The sequence below is a fragment of the Prosopis cineraria genome, unplaced genomic scaffold (assembly GCF_029017545.1).
Source record: "Prosopis cineraria cultivar Desert tree isolate PC_DT_omini unplaced genomic scaffold, ASM2901754v1 PC10, whole genome shotgun sequence".
Lineage (NCBI taxonomy): Eukaryota > Viridiplantae > Streptophyta > Magnoliopsida > Fabales > Fabaceae > Prosopis > Prosopis cineraria.
The window spans coordinates 9,718,915-9,738,014 of NW_026555341.1; the positions used below are offsets into that span (position 1 = coordinate 9,718,915).

Sequence of the window (19,100 nt, forward strand, 5' to 3'; positions counted from 1 at the left end):
GAATTTATTAGCTACATGCATTCATGATTAATTATCATGCATTTGTATAGCTTAGATATACCTTGATTACTGAGTGGTTATATTCATCCCTCTCTTTTAACATATTATAGGAGCTAGCTCATATGGAAAGAACAAAGGAAAGGAGCATTAAGCCAAATGATAATAATCACTTCTATAAGCCTTTTTCTTTTTAGTTTGACATGTATATTTAGTTTATGATATTATCAATTAGGATAATATATTCTTAATTCACTTATATTATGGGTTTTGGTGTTAGGTGAAAATATATTTTGGGCCCTTGGGGATGTGAATTGATACTTATGTTTATATTAGTACATTAAAATACTTGTGCAAGTGAAAATAGTTATTATCTACTTGATTTGAGAACTTAAATGTTGTTATGGTCTTCCCTTATATTTTTTATGTCCAAGGGTGAATGGTTGATATTAATTATATGTGAATGAAAATGAAAATTCACGAACATGATAGGCTATTGACAATTAGATGATATATAGAGTATGATGACTAGATAATAGTTATTGTGATAAATGTGATTGAGATTTTGACCCCCCATTACCAGTTATGGAAGGGTTTGAGTGGCTAAGTATTATGTTAGTGAATATATATATATATATATATTACGTGGAATAGGGTATAGAGAGAAAATAAAGGGGGGAAGTTTTTCTCCCATCTTGAAATGTGTTCCTTAATTATGCTTCCACACATATTTAATTGAAAGATGTGAGTTCTTGAAATATTTTAAAGACTTGGGATCCCTTTATTTTAAATAGTTCATAAAAATACATGTTAAGAATTTGTTTAGGTTAATCTCTATAGGATAACCCTTTTAGGCTAGTCTTTGATTAACCATGATTAATGTGATGATCTAAGTTCTAATTTAGGGCACACATTACAGAAAACACTCTCTTGGTCACCTCCTCTCTGTTTTTTGAACTGATTTCGCGTTTTAAAAAAAACTAGTTCAGGAATTACACTGTGGCATAAATTTTTATATTGCAGCATAACGCACAATGGCTAAAAATCCAATTTGTCTTTATAATTTAAGCTTAGGTGATCGAGTTCATTTTTGAACTCAATCCAAAAGCTAAAGCTAAATTCAATAGACGTCTCTAACTATCATCAAACCCAATTATACTTAAATTTTTATAATTATCCTTCATTAGATTACTAAATCATGGGAAAAATTTTTAGGATGTTATAATCCACCTTTGCATTTTTGATCTAGTAATCTCTTCTCCGCCTTAAGGATTTTGTCTAACATTGCTTAGAACCAAAAATCAAACAAAATAGAAATCAAAGGTAGAAACCAAAGATAGTCACCACTATCCACAATCATCCATGTTGGAGTCACTAACATCGCTGCCATCATCATCCTCTATCAATAACAAGGAGAGATGGTGGTAGGGCAAAATTGTCAAACTTGAGGGTACGATGAAAGTGGACTGGAGTTCTGTGAGGTTGGATAGGGAAGCATCATTTTTTTTAGAAGTGACTTCCAGAAGAAGACAGTTCAAGTGTATCAAACAGTCCAAAATTTAGGATTCTACTTCCACCTCTATTTCCCTACCTTCATTTTACTCTTATCAAACGAGCAACTAAATTTTTTTGAATCAAGCTTGACTTGTTTTTCTATTAAAAATAATCATGATCGAGATATTATTAGACACCAAATATGAATACTCTCCTAAAATGAACAAGAATATGAGTTTATTATATATGAAAGATTAACCCTTTTTATTAGACCCTAATCCCATTAATTTATCAAACTTGACTTTATTTTTAAACTCATGAACCTTATTACTGTAAGAAGACAGTGTAGCAACTTCCTATTGGTAGTAAGGTTTTGTATTGTTGAGAATAGTCTAGCATGTGTGCATGAGATTTGAATCTTAGGTCATGATTGCTTTACTATAATAAAATGGAATAGAATGGATTGCAAAAATTAAGATAAAAATAAATTAAATCATCTTTTTCCTATATTAAGTATGATAAAATTCATTAATATATATTAAAAATGTGAAAATTATTACACCCTCTAAAAATCTCATAAATCATGATTTCCAACTCTATGAATTAAACTACCCCTCCCCCTTATTAATGTGCTCACCTATCCCATTTAATCATCTTATTTTTACTTTTAGCTTTTTAATCTATTTCATTCCTTTCTATTCTAGCAAGTAAATATGACCTTAGTGGTGACAAAAAGAACATGTTAAGAAATGAATACTATACAATGGGGAAGAGTCCATGGTATGAAAATACCAGAGCTAAGGTTGAGTCGTTTTCAGTTGCAGTAGTTCCCTGTTGATGGAAACAATCCGCGGAGCTCAACGCTATTTGCTTTCATGCTTCATTGTTATTAACACTATACACTAATTGCTCTGCTTAATTCATAATTACTAATAAGATGTAGCTCAACTTAGCAATTGTCATATACTCGTTTTAAATAAGGCAACTGACATGCTGTTATCTACTTCAACCGTGGTTACTATTGAAAATAGCAGATCTTAGTTTGAACATGAAAATTATTTCCCATATATTTATATATCTCCATTAATTTTTGCATTCTCTGTCCAAGCAATTTTTTTTATACATAACCCCGTTCTAATATTAAACACTGTTACGCATGACGTATCTTCTGTTACATAAATATTTGAAATTACATTTGCAAAATTATGAACGTTTAACTATTCAACCAGGGAAATGAGAGCCTAATACAAAACTGCAAGTAAAAGAATGAAATTACATATAAAATTTTTATGCCGATGGAAAGGACTTTACTCGGAACTAAGAGGGAGCTGTACAGTAAGCAGCTTAACCTGAACCTTGCTCATGCAAAACATTTTGATCGATTCCGCTATAAATATGCAAAAAAGAATTTATTGAACCGCAATTCCACTGAACCCATCCGATGGGCGTGGAAAAGAAGTGTTGAAGTGCATTAGTTGAATTGCAAAACCGATGTCTTGTCACTTGCATCCGAAAGCAAAAGGAAGAGATGTACAGCCTTCAGCCATGTAATCGGATCAGTACAAGAACTCTTCAATTGTTTTTCTAAAGATATTACATCAAAAGAGAGTTTGAACTCTTAGTCTACACCTCATCCCACAATTCGATTTCAAGTAAACTATAAAAGCAACCATACGGTAAGATGCAGATAAGTTTTAAGAACATCATTCAATGAAAATTCTATTGTTTCAAGCCGTGAACCGATCTCTATGGTTCATTAAACACCAGCAAATCAATTCAAAAGCAATTTATCTCTGACAACTCCACTGCTAAAAACCCCATTTTCAGGTTAGTTATAGCTTCTAACGAACCTTTTCCCCTTGGAGGAGCACCGTCACAAGAACAGAAAGCATGTCTTAAAACACTCCAAGGAACTAATCACACACAAAATTAAAAATGAAGGATGGTGGAAACTGTGCAGCTCTAAAGGCGAGCTGCCTTCTAATCATCACCAACAGGACCCTAAGCCTATGGATAAATATATAATCCCAGCATGAGAAAAGATGCTGATTCTGACCATAGGCTTTTAGATGTATAAATAGTTCAAAATTCTATAGCGGTCCACTAAATTTAAAAATTAGAAATGTGCTTGATCTTATAACAAAATAAAAAATAAAAAAAAAACAAAGAAAGAAATGTACCTGATCATCAAAACAAAGGAGATTGAAAAAGACACAGCTTTGAATTAAATCCATGGCTGTGACAGAGACACATTCGGAATTGATGCCACTAAACCTTTCCCGCCATGTATGGCAGATTTCAGTACAGCATATTGCTCAGTTACAGAATCATAAAGTGCCTGTGTATAAACCTCCTTACTCTGTTCCACAACCAAATATGAAGATCTTTGAAAAGACACAAGTATAAATATAATCAATGAAAAATTAGAACTACAATTTACATGCAGCAATTACAGGTGATATACCTTGGATTTAATTTAAACAATTTATGTCATCCACCAAGACAAATACTCAGTATACCACATTGTGCAACAACGCAAGCATTGATCTGTTGGTTTAACTAGATTTTATACCGATGAACTCTCAAATTAGATGAAATAGGATGGAGAGGAAAGATTTTAATCAAATGAATTTCTAAAAAAAATAAACGAAATTGAAAATCTTTAATATAGAGAAATTGTAAAGGAAAATGCAAGTGAAATTAATTAAATTCTTTTCCATAAAATTAATTAAAAATTTCAAACCAAACTATTCCAATTTTTTTAAAATAAATTTTATTAAAATCTCTCATTCTCTCCATTCCCCTTAGAGCCTCAATTCATACTGAATTTAAAATATTTGAATATATAAAAAATCTATAGTCAAGCTCGACTTTAACAACTCTAACTTTCGGGTTTATTCAGGCCAAAACTACCTCAAATTATTAAAAATTATCTTATTTTATTTTTCTCTCTTTATTGAGTCCATAAATTGCATCTTTGAATTTTTTTGGCCAACTTATATATTTAATTTTAAAAAAATTACAAAATAAACAAATTTACATAATAAAAAAAATAATTTTTTGGGTAATTTAAATGATTTTTAAATGATATTTATATTTAAATAGGGGTGTTTTAGTCCAACAAATGGTTAGATGGATGAAAATAAAATCTTAAAAATAGAAAGAAAGCTTGTATTTTGTAACTCTCTATACTAGAAAAGGTTCAATTTGGTTTTAAAAAATAAAAGAGAAGTATTATTAATTAAGATAAAATAAAGAGAAGGTCAAAATATTTTACTCTTTTTTAATTATAAGCTTCATATTAACGATTAATTTTTTGTAGGTCCCACATGTACCTTATACTACAGGGCCTACATCATTCTTTACCTTTTTTACTATATCATATTTAAAAAAGATTAACAAAACGAAAAGAAAAGAAAAAGTCATATTGGTATTGTAGATCCGACCATAATTACAATTATAGATATAGATATAGATTATAGATTACAGATATCATAGATTATAGATTAGGTGACAGATTAACTTTTGGGCCAAGGAAGCTAAAGGGTCATAGCAAGATAATGAAGATAAAGGATAGCGGAGGGGCTAAGGCTGCATTATCTGGCAGTGTGGTGATTAAAGGAAGAGAGAATTGAGAGTTATTACATCCGGTCCTATTCATAAGACACTTTCTAAAAATAATTTTTGGTTTAAAATATAGGATACCTTACAATAATTAAATCACTTTTTCCAATTTTATCCCTTCTTGATTAGTATGTAGATATTTAATGTAGTTGTATCATTATTTAAAGCCAAGGGTAAAAATGAAAACACATCACCTTTTTATGATATTAAGAAAAAATTACTTCTTCTTAATATGCGTGAAATGGTTGAAAGTATCTTATAATAAGAATAAGAAAGAGTATAACAAAAGGGATGCAAGGGGAAGAGCTAGGAGGGAAATTTTTTTTTTATTTTTTTGGGTTTTGGGGAGTGGGGGGAGGAACTTTTGCTTGAGAGGTTTAGAAGGGGGCTCAGGGTCTAAGACTCTATCCAAGTGTACTTTTTTTCATTGTCGCTATTCTACTTAGACCCGCATCATGACAGAATCCTTGTTTTTTGGTTACGTTGGGCAGAGACCTATCATTGGAGGTTGATTAGTAACTTTGTTAAAAGTTTAAACATATACTTTCAGAGCCATTTTCAAAACTTAAAACCTTATTTCCAAGCACAAAGCCATGGTTTCCCATCTTATAATAACCAGGCAGGACAGAAGACTGGCACCTTTCGTGAAGAAGCCGAAAGAAAATTTGATGAAAGACAGAGGCACAAGAGAAGTGGTGGAGAGACATTGGAGAGATGAGGGAAGGCATTAAGGAGAGATCTTCATGAGAAAGTGGAACAGAGCTTCCACCGTTGTCAGTAGGTTTGACCGAATCAGAGGCCAAGGAGCAAGGGAAGAACACTGGAGAAGTCAGTAATCTGGAAAATGTAATGCTACCAGGTTTAGATTTCTTGATCATGTGGCTTGTGGTGGTGGTGGTGGTGGTGGTGGTTGGGGGGGTGTAACTGAGGGAAGGATGAAGCAGGTAATCATTGAAGAGCAATGAAGTGACCACAAGTTCATGGCACATCATCTCCAACCATTTCCTTTCAGAATTTCAGTGCCGGAAAGTTGTCTAGACTTCTATTCACTTTTATTTACCATTAGACGTTGACCAAGCCAAGAAATTGGGTGCTGTAACAAATTGTCGTGGCTGGTGCTGGAGCGGTTTAGAGGAAGGTTTGGAGTTTGAGAGGAAAATAAGTTAGAATTTGAGTGTGGTGTGGGAGATAGATAGGAAGAGAGACAGAAGATAGGGAAGGGAAGAGGAGAGATCAAAGATGAGAGTACATGAGAGAGAGAGAGAGATGATACTTACTCAATAGCCAAAAGTCAGCCGTACATTCCAATAACACACCCATTTATAGCCATTACTCCTCTAACAGTTATAACCACCCTAACATTTCACACATGCTCCATATATCGTACACACACTAGCAAAATCCTTGTTCTTTGAGTTTGAGTTATATTGAGCAGAGTCCCACCATTGGAGGTTTGCTCATAATTTTGTTACAACATGATATTTTCACAGCTATTTTCAGAGCTTAAGAACATTGGTTCCCAAGCTTTATTAAAATCCTGGTTACCCAGATTAAAAACTGGTTCCCACATCAGGGCACTTAATGGCCTCACATGACCTCACCCAAGAGCACCTTGCTCAGAGTAGTAAGCCTCATCCAAAATTTTACCTAGGTAGCATTGCTAATGAAAAAAACAAAATGCACCTGTATTTGCACTAATAGTGACATAGAAATGGTTTTCTGTCACACTCTAGTGGAGCCAGTTCTCAGTTCAACAATAACAAAGGGGATTCTCTATAGAAAATGTGACCAGTCCATGACATAGAAAACCCATGCAAGTGACAAGGGAATAGAAATCCAAGTCGTTAAGTTTATCTAACCTCTTCTGGGCTTTCACAAGCAATGGTGGCTTCAGAAAAGCTTATTGCTGGAGCCACTGATAATCCAACTCCATGAAAGGAGATAATTCTTTTCTCTCCAATTTCTTTTTCCACCTGCAAAACTTCTTGGTCACATTAAAAGAATGAAAGAATGTGCGCGCATGTGGGTTGAAATGACAAGGACCACTATACCTGTTGGGGAGGGGGCATGATATCATGGCACAATAGTACCAAAGGATAAATATGACCCAGTTGACCAGAATTTTCAGCAAGCCTTCTCATATTGTCCACTGAAGAAGAATCAAATGGTGCCTAAATGCCTTTTTTATCAGTATGAAATGATTATAAAAACTGGTAAAAATCTTATGCTAGCATCGATATGCATACATATACACATTCACTTATAATGTTAGCCTACGCAACAAGCCAAGAAATGGCAAACTAAAAATTGTCCAAGCAATTATTTAAAGAGAGATATACGACATGCTTCATTTACAAACTAAAAAGTGCAATTGTCTAGTTAGGAACAGGTGATCCAAAGCCCAACATTTCCAACTCCAATGCTTAAACCAAGCTTCAGCTTAGTTTTGAAATAGGTACTTTTTCCTTCTTCTTTTTTTGGGCATGCCTACCAGTGTTTCAGCACTAAAATTTATTTTCATGCTGTGAGGAACCAGGGTACTCGGTTTCTAATTGAAATCGAAGCTAAAAAATAATTTAACAAGCAACTCACAAACTGACAATGCAGGCCACAAATTCAACCTGTGCATCCCATCCTAACAGGAATAAGTACTGAAACAAGCCAAAAAGAGAAGAAGAAAACCAGGAGGTATGCTAAAAGTGAGCTAGAAGTTTGGGCTTGTTTAGTACACAAAATGTAAGGGAATATAATTTTTTTAAAATAAAAAAGGTAATTTAAGAATGAAAAATAATCTTTATGACCCTACTTTCAAAAACTAATTTAAGCTTTTAATGTTACTGAGTGATGATTACAAAGGCATAATAGATATTGTGCAGAGAGGATGGAAAGAGATTCCCTTCCCATCCTTCAAACCAAACCAGTAGCCTGAAACGTAACCACAAGTCCTCCTACACACTACTGAGGACTAGCTCTATAATTTTCTCGAAGTACAACACACTACAAGAGATCAAGAATCAGATGACATGCCTCCCATTTTAAGAAATAAGTTAATGACTAAGCAACGTTCATGAAATTTCAAAAATTCTTGTTCTAAGTGCTAACACAGATCACCTGGTCTTACACCCAGCAAACCTTTACGTTATATATCATTATATGATGTTCTCATGAATATTTTCTGAAGGTTTAAAATGGGATAAGCATACTCTGATCAAAACTACAATGCATTTGGATGTTTTACTTTAGGTAAAAACTGTGCTTACAGGTAGCCATTCTCCTGTTAGGGGATCTGGTCTATCCCTACCACCACTTGGTGCAATCCAGACTATCTGTGATCCACCCCTGCATCAAAAGGCTGCATATGTCATGGATTGCCAATATGATGTACATTTGGCCAATGAAACCAATCAACTATACCATCTAAAATCTAAAGGGAAACATAACCAACAGTATCGTTAGATCTTTCCTTCATATCTACATGCTAATCTATAAATTTTGAGATTTCTAGTAAATTAATGGACTCATTTTGACGCACTACACCTCATCACTTGCCAGAGTGCACTGCTTTATGGTCAAACATTGATGCATTACAGTCTTGACAGACATTATAGTTTTCCTTCTTAAAAAAAAGAAGCATAAAATCCCTAAAGTTCCTCCATAAACTAGATGTACCTTAAAAGCACAGCCATTTCCTTCAGGCTTCTTGTATTTGCCTTTCTTTTCATCTCTACAAGTTCTGGAATATCGAGCATGTGCTTTTTAGAGTAAACACAGATAAGATTCCTGTAAACATAAAATTGAAATTCAACAATTAGCAAGGTCAACTCCATTTATCAAAGATAATATGATTATAATTCTAAAACTAGATATAGAGAAGTACGAAAAAAAACCTGCCGATACTAAAGGGTTTGCATAAGGGATCTGTTACAACTCTATCTCCTGCAACATAGGTCTGCAGAGAACAGTAGAATTTGATCACTTCAGCATTTATCAAGCATTATAATTTATGAATATATATTTTGTATTCTACCATGCTTTCGGCAATATATGGGCAGGCTGTTTCAAGAAGCAGCGCAATTACAGCTGGATCAGCTTCAGTTTGGTGATTTGATACTAAGATGATATTGTGTCCCTGCAGTAAATATTTCATTATTCCATAAGTGCCTCCAACATTATGAATTTTCATGTCTAGGTATATGTTAAATTAAATTAAATTTAAGATGGCCGAGGCAAATTGATACATAGGAATTAAGAATAGTAGGGGTAATTAGGAGAATTAGAGATATAAGGGTAGTTTGGGTATTTAGTTTTAGTTTCTATAAATAGGTCTCTAGGTTGTAATAGGTCATTACAAATGGAATTAGTCTTTCTCTTCCTCTCTATTTCCCTTCTGCCTCCTCTCTCTATCCCTCTTTGTCTTCTACTTCTATCAAAGGTATCAAAGCCTTCTCTTTGGCCATAGAGGGGCTGTCGGAGATTCGATCCTTCGATAGTAGTAGTGAACTGGAGCACTGCCTTCATTTTAAGCAATACATGTCTCAGCTTTCCCAGCAAATGAATGAAATCTTGGCTAAGCTCTTTGTGCTCGTCAACTAACGCCTATACCCTCTGTCGACAATGACACCCTTTACATCTACTACAACTATTCCTCCTCAACTTTTAGTCACCAAGAAAACAATCTTCACAGCAGTCATTGAGTTATTACAGCTGAAGAGACCACAGTGGAGGAGTACTAGCAGAAGTTCAAAACACTCCTGCCCTGGGCAAGGTTATCGTAATCCACCGCCATCAATGTCTTCATTAATGGACTCCAACCAGTGATACAATGAATAATCCAGTTCATCAATCCAAGAACCTTTGCCAAGGCTATGTATTTTGCTGATAAAAAAAGATATGGGTGGAAGAAGAAACTTGACAATCAAGAAGAATGCATCGAGGAGGAATTCAAGACTTCGATGCAAGAAGAACACAGAAGTACGGAGAAGGACTTCAAGAGTCGAAGAACCACAAATCATAAATTGCAAGGATCAAAGAACTCAAGCAACGGAGACTGATAATCAAGACAACTCATTTGTCATGGAATTCAATATGCTCCAAACCCCACTTTCAATCGATGTTATGATTACATCGAAGCAAGCAGAGCCTCTTCTCAGTCTTGAGGGTGGCGATGGATTTGTTATCCTCAAATTTCGTCCTCAACGTTTCTTGCTAATGAACCAGCTACTGCATCTTCAACCCAATAAAGGTCTTCTATCCACATTTCATGCTCACGCTCCCTCTGTGCCGCCTCATAAGTCCTTCTAAGCATTTGCATCGCTGAACTCATTTGAGTCTTGATTTTCCCCTCTAGCACTATCAGGTTATAAACCAAACCTGGTTTCCAAACCCACCTCACATACAAGCCCAGTGGTTGACAAGCCCAAACCAATAATCTCTTCTCCCAATCTTGCTAGTTTTGTGTTGTTGACCTTTAGACCACATTCAAAGCGCGAAATGGACGATAAGCATCACAAAGTCAAATGATTCAGACTCAAAACGCAAGAGAGCACTAGAGTCCAAATTACAGTTGCAGATAGTCAACAAATTTTGGAAAAGATTTCTCTACTTCGAGGAAATGAGACATTGTTGCAAGCAAATAAGAGGTTAATTAAAGACAAGGAGAACCTAGTCCAAGCTTTTGTTGAAGGAATCAGGTGGAATGGTGTTTGCAAAGAGATTACAGAATTGATTTTCTCTTGGGTCTGAGATCTCTTTGCATAGTGAAATGAACAGAACGCATGAACAAGGTTGTCGAAGCTGTATAGATGTTTGGGGAAATGGGTTTTGGATCTCCAATTCAAATATAGTTTCATGGGTTTGGATGTTGTAAATTGAGGGTTTTCTTTCAGGCCTCTTGAATCTTCTTTAATAGGGAGGACATGCATCTACTATGCATTTCCACATTAAATCGTTTGCTGCTACTAACGCTAGTCGTATTCCAGATTTCCTCCAAATGTTCTCCACATGACAGCAAGGAAATCCCATCTAATATATTTTGGGTGACAAAGGGCAATGAAATTAGGCCTTTGCAACTTAATCGAATAGTACATGTAATCAACAATTCAAGGTGGGGGCAACATATAATCTACATGAGTTTGGTGAGTTTCATGAAGTTGGGCTGAAACTGGGCTTATGGTCTGCAATGTCTAGACCTGTTAAACAATTATGGATCCTCTACTCATTGGTTTATAGCATCAACAATCCTATATGGAGGGTGACAATGGGCTTCTGGATTGAAGGACAACTGCAAAAAGTTTGAGCTTCTGATGTCCATTAATTTTTGGTTTTCAAATTATTATTTTTTCTTTCTTTTACAAGTTTTAGCACTTTAAGATTAAAAGAAAAAAAATTAATTCTAGATGTACATGTTTTACTTTCAGTTTTTGTACTGACCCTTAAGGACAAGGATCTCTTTTAAGGAGGAGCATATTGATACATGGGAATTATGAATAGTTGGGGTAATTAGGAGAATTAGGGATATAAGGGTAGCTTGGGTATTTAGTTATATTTTCTATAAATAGGTCTCTAGGTTATAATGAGTCATTATGAATGAAAGTAGTTTTTCTCTTCCTCTCCATTTCCCTTCTGCCTCCTCTCTCTCTCCCTCGTTCTCTTCTACCTCTATCACAAATGCACTCAAGAATTTATTAGTCAAAATCATGCTTGATATATCATAAGAGATTGCAGGCTTTTTTTTTTTTTTAATTCTTTTGTGTAGTTTAAAGAAGTCTCATTTAACAGGATAAGACTTGTTGTTATTGCAAAACAATCAAAGCAACAGAAACACGACAATCTAAAGATAACAAACATAACTGTGACAGGAAGCATTTTAACCAGACTAATTAGAGGACAAAGAGAAGAGCGCAAACAGTCAAATCAGCTACATAACCAGGGCCTACCAAGGTCTGCCTGATTGATTCATTGAAAAACTTCCAAGCCATAATACATGAAATTTGTTGTAAATAAAAAGTCAATTATCATCAATATTGTCCCAAAACAAGAGGGACAACCTACTGCCCCAGTCTGATGGGCATAAAGAGCTCATGCTATGCACACATGCTTAGAACTCAACCTTTAAAATTTGCCGAAGAAGGCAGGTGCAATAAAGGAGGAAACTTCAACTTTCTGTACCTCACCTCCCTCTCCCACTTGGTGATAAAAGGCTAATTACGTTTACCAATATTTTACATCAAGCAAAGAAAATCTAGAATATAAAATCAACTTGCTAGGAATTGGCACCTGCTTAAGTTTCTCTTCTATTTCGTAGAAAAGGGAAATGTTGCCAACATAGGAATTTCTGCAACAAAAAGATCACATTCATTTTTTTTAAAGAAAAACACATGTACTGCCAGATGGAACTGAGATTATCTGGATATAATAAAATTTAAACTAATTCCAAGGGGGCCAGAAAACCTGAGAATAGGAATATAGAATGCTACATGCCATAATTATACTCCTGAAAGTGCAACACATAAGTTTACTGAAATAATGTATAGGATTACAGAACCTTGAATATAAGCATATGCAAAAGTGAACATCATGAGTTTGGCATAACCAAGATAAACACATGCATCATGATCTCCAATTGAGGATCAAATTTACAGAAAGATAATTAAGTTATAAGCACATGCAAAATCATAAGCAATCATTAACAGCTTTACAAGTTCCATCTTTATACACATGCATCATGATCTCCCCTTGAGGATACAAAGAAGAGAAAGAATGAAGCCAAATAAAAATCCCACTCAAACAAACAGCTATAGAGGCAAAATTTTTGCATGGTAATAACAAAAATCTTTAGTTTTATTGTGTTATTTCTATCTTAAAGGTAACCGCAACAGCTGACTGATCACATATTCAGCATCTATACATCCATGCAAGACTTGTTTCTATATAATTAGGCATGTTCAAGACTTCTAGCATTCTAGCACCACACTCTGCAGTTGGCTGTTGGCAGAATCTTTACACCTGGAGTATTTGTCTCTCCAAAACTGTAAAAGAATATGTATTTAATCCTAGAGACTCCATGAAGACAGTGGATTATCAACCTAGATATATCACAAGCTTCAAATGTTAAACTGTATAAGTCACCACCACCTACATAAATAAATATTACATTCCTGCTCCATTCCTACATATATAAAGATGTTTTGTGTGGATGCCTAATTGAATTTACAAAAATATCATGAAAACAAAAAAAGCTAAGTCCAAGATCAGAAGTGCACAACCCCAGGATTTGAACAGCTCATTGACAAGTACACTAAGGGACGTAGCTAAGGAATCATCACAATTGCTTCCACAATAGTAAATACTCTAAATCAAACGATTGGTTATAATAGTACAGTTACATGTACAGAATTTCAATACAAACTGTACATGCAGATTGCATGCCATCTTCTCCCAAAAATTTAAACCTTTAAATTATAGACAGAACATGCATCACCTGTGCTTTCCCAACACAAGAACTTTTGCAGGTCTTATGTATTCTAAAATATAATAATTACTTGAGTAGATCAGGATATGAAGGAGATGAAGGAGAAACTTCAAGTTGTGAACTTACCTGAAATCAATTAAAGGACGTATATAATTTTGACCAAACGTATAGTAGTCAAAAGGATCTCGCTTTGCCTTGTGGTGTGGTTCAAAGACAAAAGGATCCTGAAGAAAGTTTGTAAGAATCATATTCATATATGGTGGTGAGAACATCAGCAAACTAAATGTGCACATATGTCAAGATGCCATGAAAATTTTCTCTCTCTTTTTCCTTTCCATTATTATTGTAAGTTTTTTACTGACATAATTAATGCACATTCTACTATGGTTAAAACTTACCTCTACATCCAAAAATATGCGATCCAATGCAATAGTCATGTTTGACAATACAATCTCATCTGCCCTTGGATGGCCACTTTTCATAATCTGAAATATGATTGCATGCATAAGGAATTGTATTCAACCATTTAAGTCATTCAAATGTAGAAAGATAAATGGAAAGACCTGTATATCAAACTGCAGTGCAATAACATTATATTTGAACTGCTTATGTCCTTAAAGTATATCAAATTATTTACATTACATAAGATCGTAACAAGTTTGCCTTTTACAGTACAAATGACAAGAAAACATGCAGAAGTAGCAACAAGCATTATCCCACTAGGTGGGATCAGTTACACAAATTGTACGACGCCATTATGATTTATCATATACTAAGCTTTTAAAAATGTTGTTAACTAAGAGATCATGACCAATAATTTTTAAAAGTGTTCCCTTTACCGATTCTCTACTATTCTTAACAAGGCTTAAAATTATCCCTTTCACTCTTCTCATGGTGCCTCTAGCGGTCTTCTTTGTATATGTCTAAATCATCTCAAATGATTTTCTACCATTTTCTTTTCAATGGGTGCTATGCCCACTATTTCACATATGTGATCATTTCGAATTTTATTTTTACGTGTACATCCGCACATCCATCTCAATATTCTCATCTCTACTACTTCAACTTTATACTCTTGTTATCACGTGAAAGCCCAACATTCACTACCATATAACATAGCTGGTCTCATAGCAGTTTGATGAAACTTCCCTTTAAGTTTATTAGGCACCTTACGATCGCAAATAACTCCTTTAACCTTTCTCCAATTAAACCACCTAACTTGTATCTCGTGTGTAATATCCCCTTCAATTTCCCTATCATGTTAAATAATAGCTCCCAAATATTTAAAATTTTTCACTTTAAGATATAATCTGATCTTCTAATTTCACTTCCAAATTACTACTAATTGATCTCTTATTAAAATTACAATGTAAATATTCCGTCTTACTCCTACTCAAGTGAAAACCTTTTGATTTCAATGTCCTCCTCCATAACTCAAATTTATAGTTTATCTTTTCTCTCGTCTCCACAATAAGAACTATATCATTCGCAAAAAGCATGCATTTGGGATTTCATTTTGAATATGCTCAGTCAAAATATTTAGGACCAAGTCAAACAAATAAGGACTCAAAGATGATCCCTGATGCAGTCCAATCCTTAAGCTGATATGACAAGAAAACATATTAAAGATGAAATAGTAATATAAAGCACACTAAGGTTAATGCAATACCATAAGCTGATATGCCAATCAAGAGGTAAAGGTTGAAGTGACAAACATGAATAGATAAAAGAGATGATAGGCTCAAGAAATTATCGGCACTTGAAACATAAATTTTAGGTGGTTCATTAGGAAATTCTGAATGCCGACATGATTTTATTATGATATTAGGAATGATTTAGTAAAGTAAATCATGGTCAAATACTTCATTTACATTATATCGATTGCAAAATAGAGTGATTCCAAACAAAATGACAACATTTTGTATGCATATGATAAAATGGAAGGCTCACATGTATTTTAAAACAAGGCATCTAGAGTATAGTACAAATTTATATGAATAAAACGTACTGCACTTTTATAGTTCTGGTACAATTCCTCCATTCCAGCAGCAACATTAGAAGGCAGAGATCCTACTTCTACTTCTTTCTTGATTCTTGACAGAAGTTCTGCAAAAATACAAGAAACATTCAGTAAAAAAATAACCTTTTAGGATTAGATGTAAAAACTATGCTGGAAAATAAGAGTACGGTAAGAACTGAAATTTTACATAAACTATGCCTCAAAGTGTTAAATTCTATAAGCGGCTATATTTAATAATTAAACCATTCTTCCAATTTTTACACAATACATCAAAAGATTTCCTAGTTCTAAACCATTACCTTGGAATTCATACTGTATATCAAATAATATTTCCTCAACACAAATTGGTGAATGATATTATTTGGAGAAATTGTCCTGTAAATACATCCATAGAGAGTTTGATAATTACTGTTTCTTTCTATTTACTACAGATATAACATCATGAAGAAAAGGAAAATACAAACAAACAGGGACAAAGAAAAAAATGCATTTCACATATTCAAAAAACTCCACCAATTTCATGAATTGTCGTTTCAATTTCCTAAAAAAAAGGTTCAATTTCCAAGGCAAAAAAAAAACAAATGACAGAATTTGCAGTGACTAATTGAGCAGGAAATTCCAAAAAAGTGAAGGAAAAAAAATCTAGAAATCAATAATTAATTTGATTGATTCTCTTCTACCATGTTTTCCTAGTTCAAAAGATGATATAACTCAAATATTAAATATATCTAACAAGCAACAACTAAAATCAGCGGCGCCATATTGTCGGGAGAAAATAAAAATAAAAAACAGAAGCGCCAAAGTTCAATCTATATTCTAAAACAGCAAAGCCAAAGTTCCTCTTCTCATCGATTATGTTATATAATTAAATATGACTTTCTAGATTCATTGAACTCCACATTTCTCAGCAACCAAATTGACAAAACGTCAAGAATCATTTTCTTGAAAAAATGGCAATTTGCAATTAGTAAAGAAGAACAACCAAAAATGTCAAGAGATTCATAAAAGTAAAGGAATGGCAATCAAGAAATGAGAAACCAAACCTTCCTCAGTGCGAGCATTTAGAAATACTCGCGAAGAAACCGAACTAGCCATATTATACTGAGAGTTCTTGCCAGAAAACACTTCCTCCTTTGCTATAACCTTCAGTGAGTTAAGTGAGCAAGAACAAGCAAGACTCAGAGCAGCGGATCGCAGAGGAATCCAGCCAAGCTTTGAGTGAGAATAAAACGAAGAAGAAGAAGAAGACGTTGATGGATAAACCCTAGGTGAGCTTGCGGCGACGAATGTGGATGATAGAGAAGGAGCGGAAGAAGAAAGAATAGGCATAGTCTTCTTGGAGAGGGAGAGAGAGTTCGGTTGAACCGCTGAGAAAGGACAAAGCATGCTCGTCGTTGAAGCCATGAGAGCACAGAAAGGTGAGAGAGTCGAACAGGAGGATTGGCACGTGCCTTATATCGTTTTTTTTTTTTTTTTGGGGTGTGGAGGCCCACACACCAGCAGCCAAGGCAGCGAGGGCAACAATAATTGAAGATAAGGGAACAGAAGTGAAGTACTAGCATCAGATCAAGAGGCTTTCTGTTATTGTAGCTATTCACCACCATCGGATTCAGAAGCAGCCGTTCGATGTCCAAGAAGAGAGCTGGGGATGAACCCAACACGTGGAGAACATTGGTCGGTGTGCACTAGACGGAGAGTACAATTTGGAGCGGAGGTAGTATGTCTTTTTCATTCATTTTGGAACGTTAAAAAAATTAAAAAAGAAACAAGAAACAAGAAACCAAGTACTTGGAGATTTTTTCCTTCCATGCACGAAATAATAATAACCTTCTAACAAATAAATCTATGATTTTAGTTCTTGTGCTAAATAATTTTGGTGATATTTTATTCTCATATAATACAATTTTTTATATGAAAAATAAAAGATAATTTAATAAAAATAATATTTTAATAATGATACATTTTTTAATGTTACCCTATAACTAGTAGAAAGATAATTAAATGATTGCAGTGTAATACTAACTAAGAGCTATCTTAAAAAGATTAGTATTTTTGTTCGAAAAAATAAAATTATAAAATGTTATTACTAAATTTTATTGGCATATGTAATGATATTTTTAAATTATTTCATAATTTAGTATAAAGAGAGTGTTGCACTGCTTATACTTTAATTAATCCTTATTACAATTTTAAATTTTAGTTAATTAATTTATTTTTAATTTATTATTTTAATACATTTTTTAATAACATTTTATATGATCTTCACATTATTTTTTATAAAAATATACTTCTTTCATTCAAAAATATAAGGCATTTTTGAGGAGTTGAATATTTACAAATGTAAAACATTTTTAATCTTTTAAGATATAATTATTGTTCTTTTTTTAAAAGTGTCCCTATTAATTAATAATTTTATATTTATTGTAGGGTGTTTCATAGGGATAAATATGAAAAGATAAGGTTAGTTAAAAAATAAATAACTATTTTATTAAAGGTAAGATTTAATTAAAAATGTCTTACATTTTTGGACAGAAAAAGTAATTTTTATACTTTTGAAATTAAATCATAAAAGCTCATAGATGTCAAAATTTCTATCCATGACCAAACTTGAAAATTTTAAAGCAAATATAATAAATAATAATTGTAAAGTGATTTTATAAGTATATTGCACCGTTTTTTTCAAAAAATTTATACTTTATTTTATAGTGATATATTAATTATTAGTTAATTAATTGGAAAAAATATTGTTAATTCATAAGGCCCCACCTGGAAATTTAAGGAAATAAATTGAACAATAATTCTACAATAAATTCATAAAATATGATAATAAATATAATTTGAACTAATCTCTCAAAATGGTGATGGCCATATCTACAAATCTTCGTTGTTATTATTACAGTTTTACGAAGTGGGAATTTGAGTGAGTTTGGGCAATATTCTTGTATTTTTCATAATACTTTCCCAAATTTATAAGTCAATTTTAGTATGTTTTATCAAAATTAATAAAATATTAAATCTCATTAACTTTATCTTAAAATTTAATAATTTTTTACATTTAACCCTAATAAATATTCTTAAATATCATTACTGATATTTTTATTCAAAATATTTAATAAAGATGAAATGTAAAAAAGAACATTAGAAATTAATAAGTGCCCCGTAAATATGATTAAATTTTTTTTTCTCTCTCTACCCTATAAATAGGACCAAAGGAGCACCGTGTGATGAAACAGGAAAAATTATATATAGGTTATGTACAATAAATTTATTTATAAATAAGCCCAACAAAATTCATAAATTATAATTAAATCCCTTGAAACATAAGTGTAATTTGAAGTTGAAGTGTAAAAACAACATTGTCTTTATTTCACTCATAGCTATAACTTCATAATGTATAGGTGAAAATTTTTAATTCATGAGTTAAATTTATTAACGCTTGATATCACTCGCAGTCTCTATGAAATTAATTATGCCTACTTAAGACTATAATTAGAA

At 33.2% G+C, this 19,100-nt stretch overlaps 1 protein-coding gene across 1 annotated transcript; it reads right to left on the reverse strand.

Moving 5' to 3' along the window:
* Positions 1–2,657: 2,657 nt before the first annotated feature.
* LOC129322248 (glycerol-3-phosphate acyltransferase, chloroplastic-like) lies at positions 2,658–17,085 on the reverse strand. Its single transcript, XM_054968427.1, has 12 exons — positions 16,649–17,085; positions 15,594–15,691; positions 13,984–14,070; positions 13,712–13,809; positions 12,391–12,448; positions 9,143–9,244; positions 9,003–9,064; positions 8,785–8,895; positions 8,376–8,454; positions 7,167–7,286; positions 6,975–7,088; positions 2,658–3,850 (listed from the first exon to the last, which is right to left on the reverse strand). Exons 1-12 carry the CDS (start codon positions 17,007–17,009, stop codon positions 3,716–3,718), a joined length of 1,425 nt encoding a protein of 474 aa, XP_054824402.1. The 5' UTR covers positions 17,010–17,085; the 3' UTR covers positions 2,658–3,715.
* Between the last annotated feature and the right edge of the window lie 2,015 nt (positions 17,086–19,100).